This window comes from Talpa europaea, assembly GCF_964194135.1.
Source record: "Talpa europaea genome assembly, chromosome: 6".
In the NCBI taxonomy this organism is placed as follows: domain Eukaryota; kingdom Metazoa; phylum Chordata; class Mammalia; order Eulipotyphla; family Talpidae; genus Talpa; species Talpa europaea.
Genome location: NC_140072.1, coordinates 128,391,047 through 128,399,265, shown reverse-complemented (window position 1 = coordinate 128,399,265; position 8,219 = coordinate 128,391,047). Strand labels below are relative to the sequence as shown.

Here is an 8,219-nt window from a genome sequence, read left to right as displayed (position 1 = left end):
TTTAAAAGTTGAAAGTGGAACATTTTTAAGGGTACACACAAAAGAAAACAGCTATAAATAAGTCAAAGGAATGAAAATGGTGACATTGGTTGGAGGCAGATAAGGGTGGAGTGTAGTGGGCAGATCAGGTGTATGGGTTAACGTACTCCCAAGGCGGAGTCACAGGCACTAGTCACATTATTAAACAAAGGGACAAATGAATGTGTGAATGTGCAAATAAATGGGCCATTGATGGAGCAGTTATAAAGGTGTATCACGAGTCAGGAATTGTGACTTCTCCAAGTTTGTGTACTGGTAATTTACAAAATAAAGGTAACAAGAGGGAAGGGAGAGGGTGGGGACCAGGGCAGACAGCTAGGGTTTGGGGAGAAAATAAAGAGTAAGATTAGATATCATTGTTATGAGATTTCTTTTAGCAGCCTGTGGCTATCAGAGAAGGAGGAGAGACGGAACCCTTTCAGGGCTGGGAATTGTTGAGTGTTTGCCCTGGGAGGTGCAGGGGTGAGAAGTGACTTGCACCTGACCCATTCTATGCTGACAATACAGGAGGCTGGGCCTGGGGGTGGGGGAGCCTGGCTGTACAGGAGCCAGGACAGGACTCTGAGGGACCAACCCAGGGACTGGGGTGCTGGGACTGAGTGGAAGGCCTAACTGGAGCGATTTCCACTGGCCACTGCCTCACTGTGGACAGAGCAAGGCCTTGAGAGGGTGACAGAAGGCTTGAAGAAGTGTGTGGCAGTGAGATTGTTATAGAGCAACCCCGATATTAAACGGGTTCCTGGCTGTGGGTCCTCACCCGCGCGCTTTAAAGGGACTTATGAATACTCTACTACAGACACACACAAAAGGGTTAATAAAAGGTTTATTTACAAGAGAAAAAGAAATAAGGAAAATGTACAACTCAGGGAGAAAATAGGGAAATAATGTCTTTAATGCGTCCTACCCGATCCGACAACCTGGAAACCCAAAGTCACTCTCAGAGCTGGCCGGACAGACGCTGCGAGCTGGAGGAGAGCCAAAATGGGGGATCCCCAAAGCCCACGTGTCTGCCTTTTGTATCCACCTGGCTGCTTAACCCCACCCTCAGGTCCCAGCCACCTTCCCTTGGGTGGGGATGGGATTTGGAGTTCCCAGTGTCTTTGGCTTTGGCCTGGGGTGGGGGTGGAGTCCACAAAGCCTATATGGAATTTGCTTTGGGACATCCTTTTCCCCCTAACAAGATTGGGTCAGGGAGGGTCTCGGAGCAGGGGTGGGGAACTGTTTTAGTTCAAATCCCATCTCTTCCACTTTGGGTTGTATGACTTGGGGTAAGTCACTTATTTATCTGCTTTAGGCCTGGCACCTCAACCTGCAGATTGGAGCTAATGCTAACACTTAGCTCAAAGGGGTTTCCTAAAATGATAATACATGTAAAAGGTGGGGTGTCTTAAAAGCTCAAGAAATGGGGCCTCCCTGGTGGCCAAGGGGTTAAGTTGCAGCACTATGAAGCCATTTGACCCGGAGCAGGCCAGGAAGGTGACTCACATGATGCAGCAGGCCTCTCCTACCTTGCCTGGTGCTCCCCTCAGCAGTGTACTTCAGTCAATCCACCTGTTCTGCTCCCTACTCTGTCTTTGGTGAATGCTCTCAGCGCCTATCCCACCCCCCTGCACGTCTGGCCTGTAACCTGGTTCTTATGCATAAATAAATTTTGGAAAAAAAAAAAAGAACTCAAGAAATGATAACTCTGAAAGAAGCAAAGTGCTTAGCAGGTGAACTCTAGAGTGGACCCATCCTTAAGGCAAGAAAGCTGAACTGAGGCAGAGGCACACACAAGGCAGAGCCATCTGGAAGCTTCTCCAGGTGCAGGAAAGCTTACCTCCCCCCTCCCCGGCCCCACCCTGCTGGAACACTGAAAGGGGTCCTCCCTCTTCCAGGTTTGGGCTTTCTCAACACCAGTGCATGTGTGGTGATGAAGTTCACCTGTAACCTCACTACCCTCACCTGCTCCCCTTCTTGGGAACCTCGGTTGGAAGGATTTTACGACACAGACCCACGACATGCGGCCCAATGCCCAGCTGCCTCCTTCCTGTCTGGTTTTGTTCGAGAAGCGCTTCTTCCAACTTAAAAAAGCTCTTAGGCCAAGACAAGTATCGCCCCCTTGCTTTTCTGGGATTCGAGAAGGTGCCTGTCTTCGTTGTTTATTTTGTCACAAGCACATTATCTTTTTTGGGAGGAGAGCTGAGAGGGACAGTTTTTGATTTTTTTTCTCGCTCTGACTTGTAGTTAAAGCTCCTTCTAAAAACGCCCGGCTGCGTGAGCAGCACGAGGAGGAGGGAGGGGTGCGCTCGTAATTGACCTGTAAGTCTCTTTTCCAAGAATGGGGAGAGGGGTAAGAAGAAAGGCAGAAATTAAGCAGGATGGATGAGGAGCCGCTTCTTTAGCTCCCACCGTAACTCACCTGCTGTTCTGGGCTCCGGGCTGGATGGGCACCATGTTTAGGACTTCCCCCAGAAGTGGGCTCATGGCAGAGGGGTGCAGAGGAGAACTAGGGAGCTAGAGGACTGTGACACCTGAAGGCTGACTTTTGCCACAGCTTGCTCATTTCCTCCCTAACAGAACAAACAAGCTGTTACCCTTCCACGAAGGTATGGAAGTCTCTCATGCTTGCACTGCATCTGCTTCACCCAAGTTGCTGCTCTCGGGAGTTCCAGCTGCCATGAAGTAGCCCCTATGCTTGGAGGACATCCTTTACTGCCACTTTCATGGGGTCCCTTCTCAGCCACTTCTCAAACCGCTTCCCAGGGGTTTGCCTTCTAGGCTGTGGTTTGGTACCTCCATGGCTGTAGAAGAAAATGACAGTGGGCCACCTGGGAAAAGCCAGGGGGACCGCAGAGAGGGAGGGAGGGAGGCAAGTGACTTAGCTCACTCTGAGCCCGTGCCTTCCTGTGGGGCTCAAACATTGCCCTCAGTTGTGGGGGAGAGAGAGAAAGCAAGCCAGTCAGCCTGGTGTGGCCAAGGTACTTCATTCCCCAACAACCTCATTGCTGCCTCCTAGTGAAAGTTTTACAACGGAATGAAGACAAGTTGCTGGGCAGGATGGTGCAGGACAGGGTAAGAAATTGAATGTGCACAGCCCCGAAAACTTTTTGGACTCTTAGTTTCTGGTTAGCAGTATCTGATCACAGGCCCACAACCCGCAAGCCTGACGCAGGCTCCCACTGCCAGGAGTGAGTGCTCCCCACCAGCAGCTGACCCCAGGAAGCCCAACTTGCAGTTTTCTTTCAAGGCATTTTTCCTTTACTCTTTACTCCCATGTTCTCTTTCCTTTATCTTGGTATTTTTCAGTTTCAGAGAAAAAAAGGCTGAAGAACAGACAAATGACACTCTATCAACTCAAACATAAGCACTGAGAAATGAAGCTGGATTTACACTTTTGGCTCAGAAGAGAGAAAACCCCCACGAAAAGTTTACCTGGGGAAACGTCAAGCAGATGCAGGTCAGAGGTGGTCAGGCTGGATCATAACAGCGCTCAGCAGCCTCCCTTTCCTGCGCCTATTAACAGGGGTACCCCCTGGTTGGGCAGGATTTAGGCCAAGACTATTGATCCCCTAAAGTTGAAATTGAAAACCAAATCACTCCTATTTTGAAGTGTGTGAAATGCTATGCTACTTAGTATACAGACAAACAAGCACCTAAACAGCCATTTTCTTCTGAAGTGTAGAAAACACCTTTGTTTGAAACACAGTTCAACATTTTTTGGCTTAAGAACTTTCCATTTTGGTTCATGTAATTTCACCCAACAGGCAGTATTGCACAAGTTATGAAACTGTCTCCAAGGGGACATATGTGGATTTTATTTTTACTAGTTATTGCACAAAGAAATATACATCTCAGTCAAATATACAAACATTTCCTTCCATGGTAATAATTTGTCACAATAGATTTTTGAACTTAAATTTGCAAACAGTATATAACATTTTAACTCACTGACATATCTTTGCCCAATCTGTATCCTGATCTAGCTGTCAAAATAATTTTCAGAATGAGACTAAACTTTATTCACAATGTTTAGTGAATAACAGTTTTTTTTTATCTTTCATCCCTTCACAGAGGTCTTTTGTATGACAATGTATAATATTTTTGTCTCAAACCTATTATAGAGGTTAGTAGGTTAAAAGCTCTGGGATGATAATTTTGTAGTTTATCATCACAAAACAGTACATTTAATATTCCAGTCCATGTAATTACACCTGCTCGGGTTTTACCATTGCTCCACCCAGAGTCTGTGAATAACACAGTGTTTTTAGAGACAACCATACATAAGACAAACACATAAAGGAATATATTGGCTCTAGAGAAATCAGTCCAATTGTTCCAGCAATACAAGGGTATAGCTGATACAAAGTAAACATCTGTAAATGTGACATCTGAAGCAGAAGACTCCCAGGCACTTCGCCACTGATTCACATTTCCAGATATCACAGCAGCTAAAGTTAAAGCTACCATCATTCTTCTTTTATTAAAATGAGCAATCAAACAAACCGAACTTTTAAGGAGATCTGATGACCTAAACCAGTGTTTATGTAAGTCCATCATTACCATGAAAACTCTCTGTCTGTGGATGAGCTGCACATAAATGGCAGGGAAATTTTAAAAGAATTAAAGCTTCCAGGACTTCCCATTTGCACAGACCACATGGCTAGGTCAAACCCAAACTGCCACAGAAAGCCAGCAAGCAAGGGCTCCCTGGAGGGCAGGCCAGCTGGAGCTGGTGAGTGAAACCTCCGGGCTGATCCTACTCTAGAGGGGCGGCACCCGTGAGCAAGAAGGAGACTAGAGCAAAATCGCTCGGCCTGATTTTCACATCACGTCGGTTTATAAAGACAAAACTGCTCTTAGGTAAAGGACACGAGGCTTAGCAACGCAAAGCTAGTTCAGGGTGTTTTCCTTTATTCTTTCAGAGAATTGTTTTTATATTTTTATTGATTTTACACACCTTCCCTCTAGCTGTGCCTTTAAGTGAGATACTATAAGTTAACTGTACCTTCAAGAAATCAGCATAGAGCAGGCTCGGACGACCAGAACAGAAACAAAACCAGACAAACCCCATAATTTTTAAGAGCTGAAGCGTCAGCCAAGGACGCCTGCTCTCAGCCGGGCCCGGGTCCTTTCCGAAAGGGTTGCCACGAGTCCCTCAGGTGTTTTCACTCCACTACTCCTGCCTGGGTGCATCGCCAGTGCAAGAAAATGCGGGAAGCATCTGTTGCCAGGAACATCTGGACCTCCAAGGAAAATGCATACGGTCTTGCTAGGAAAAGTCTCCTTTCTCCGGGTGCGCTCCCCCTTCCTCGGGCTTATCCCTCTTTCTCCGTAGTTTTCGAGGCGCCCCTCCTCGCGGGCACCTCCTTCTTTCTCCGGGCACAGGATTCCAGAGTCGCCACCGGCGCGCGCGGGCCAGGGGAGCCGCGAGGACACCAGGGGTTGCCAACGCCAAACAGTGCGCAGACTCCGCGGCGCGCTCCGGGCTCTCCACTCGCCTAAACCTGCTCTCAAGTGAAAAGAGGTGGGAGGAGGGGGGGGCGGAGGGGATCTTGTTTAATTCGAGGTCCTGGGGGTGTGGGAGCGGGAGGAGGCTCGCTGGTCCCTCCCTCCCGGAGTCCCGGGCTCCACCTCCTCCGCATGCCCCCAGATATACACACACGGCGCGGCTGGACATGCACACCCAGCGCCGGCTCCGGGCGCGTGCACACGCAGGTAGCGACGCTCACCTGAGCCGGCGCCGAGGGCTCCTGCAGCCTCCGGAGCGGAGGGGCGGCCTGGGCCGGGAAGGGGCCCACTGCGCAGCGGGAGTGGGGAGCGGCCCCAGCTCGGACCTGAGAACTGAGGTGATGGCGCATTTTCTTTAGATCTCCTCTTCCAGCCTGCCCGCCCCGTGCCCGGTCTCCTGTGCCCGGAGAGGCGAGGAGCGAGGAGCCCCGGGCGCGGCGCACGGGCGGGCACCCGCTCCAGGCGAGCGCGCGGAGAGCTGCGCGGCGGCGCCGGCGCAGGAAACTTGGGCGAAGTTAGTGGCAAGTCGAGCGGCGGCCGAGAGGAGCGAGCAGGGGACGCGGCCGGTGCCCGGCCCGCCGAGCCGCGCCGAGGCGGAGCCGCCCCCCGAGCCCGGCGCGCCCCGGGAGCCCGAGTCAGCCGGCGCGCCCGGAGGGGCCCGGAGCGAGCGGAGCCGGCATGGCGCGGGGGACAGCGAGACGCGGCGCCCGGGCGAGCCGGGAGGCTGTCCTCTGAGGCCCAGCGACCCCAGGCTGGCTTTGGCCGCCTCCGACCTCCTTCCTCGCCCGGCAGCAGGAGAGCAAGACCCGCCAGGCAGGTGCTGGGGTGCGGACCCCTCCCCCCACCATCCCGCAGCCGATCGAGGGGGTCCCCACCATCGCGCCCGACCCAGGACCAGGAAGACCGGCCGGCGCTGCTGCATTTGCTTTTCTACCCGCTGCGGCGCCCTGCGTCCTGCTGGTGCGCCTGGACCCTCCTCTGCTCCCCCTCCTGTTCCCCCTCGGGGGCCACCTCGTCTCCCCCCAACCCCCCTCGGCTACTGTCAAATGAGAAAGTCACCGAGGAGAGTCCAAACACTCCAGCGGCCGAGAGCCCCTCTTGGCACTTGGCAGCGCGCGGCGGCCGGCTCCTCGACTCCACTTGGCGGAGCCTGCGCCCCGCAACTTTCCGGGCTGCTGTGCGTTTGAGAGAGAGAGCGCGCAGGGGCGCGCCGGGCCGGGCAGCGGCTCCCCGCGGGGCGCCAGCGAGCACGCGCCACCTGGGAGCCAGGACCGAGAGCCCCGGGCCCAGTGCCGCCGCGGGGTGGGGGCGCCGCCGCGGAGTCCGCGAGTCCCGGGGAGGACCGGCCCGAGCGCGCGCCGGAGAGACCGGGACAGCCGGGGGCGCGGCGCGGCCCTGGGCCGGTCCCCCAGCCGCCGCCTCGTCCCGGAGGCCAGAGCCGCCGGGGCGCCCAGCGGGGCGCGGGCGGGCAGCTCGGGCGCCCGCGGGCAGCCAACATTGATTTCCTGCGGGCGGAGCGCGCGGGCCCGGGCGGCGGCGGGCCGCAGCCGCAGCCCGGCGAGAGCATGTCCAAGCCGGTGGACCACGTCAAGCGGCCCATGAACGCCTTCATGGTGTGGTCGCGCGCGCAGCGGCGCAAGATGGCCCAGGAGAACCCCAAGATGCACAACTCGGAGATCAGCAAGCGCCTGGGCGCCGAGTGGAAGCTGCTCACCGAGTCCGAGAAGCGGCCGTTCATCGACGAGGCCAAGCGCCTGCGCGCCATGCACATGAAGGAGCACCCCGACTACAAGTACCGGCCGCGCCGCAAGCCCAAGACGCTGCTCAAGAAGGACAAGTTCGCCTTCCCGGTGCCCTACGGCCTGGGCGGCGTGGCGGACGCCGAGCACCCGGCGCTCAAGGCGGGCGGCGGGCTGGGCGCGGGCGCGGGCGGCGGCCTGGTGCCCGAGTCCCTGCTCGCCAACCCCGAGAAGGCGGCGGCCGCTGCAGCCGCAGCCGCTGCGCGCGTCTTCTTCCCGCAGTCGGCGGCCGCAGCCGCAGCCGCAGCCGCAGCCGCGGCCGCGGGGAGCCCCTACTCGCTGCTCGACCTGGGCTCCAAGATGGCAGAGCTGTCGTCCTCGTCGTCCGGCCTCCCGTACGCGTCGTCGCTGGGCTACCCGGCGGCGGGCGCGGGCGCTTTCCACGGCGCGGCGGCGGCTGCTGCAGCAGCTGCGGCGGCCGCCGGGGGGCACACGCACTCGCACCCCAGCCCGGGCAACCCCGGCTACATGATCCCGTGCAACTGCAGCGCGTGGCCCAGCCCCGGGCTGCAGCCGCCGCTCGCCTACATCCTGCTGCCCGGCATGGGGAAGCCGCAGCTGGACCCCTACCCCGCGGCCTACGCCGCCGCGCTATGACCCCGCGGGCCGCCCCGCGAGGACCGGCGAGCCCACGCGCGCGTGTGTGTAGGTACGAGCGCCGCGCCTGGCCCTGCGCCCCCCGCGCGCGCGCCGGGGCCCGGGTGGTGCGCGCACAAGGCGTGGAGGTGCCAGGCCGGGGCCCGGCCGGGGCGCGCGGGGCGGAGCGCGAAGGGGGTGCGCGCGGGTTCCCAGGACCTGGAGACCCGCGCTGCGCGGCCGCCTCGCGGGGACGGCCGTGGTGCCCGCAGCGGCTGGTGTTGGCTTTGCACTTGGAAACCTGTTGCGTTTGGG

At 56.7% G+C, this 8,219-nt stretch overlaps 1 protein-coding gene across 1 annotated transcript; it reads left to right on the top strand.

The window, feature by feature from the left end:
- Nucleotides 1-7,094: 7,094 nt before the first annotated feature.
- SOX21 (SRY-box transcription factor 21) lies at nt 7,095-7,925 on the top strand (the record flags this gene model as incomplete). The annotated part of the gene is made up of 1 exon (XM_084235497.1): nt 7,095-7,925. One exon carries the CDS (start codon nt 7,095-7,097, stop codon nt 7,923-7,925), a length of 831 nt encoding a protein of 276 aa, XP_084091623.1.
- Between the last annotated feature and the right edge of the window lie 294 nt (nt 7,926-8,219).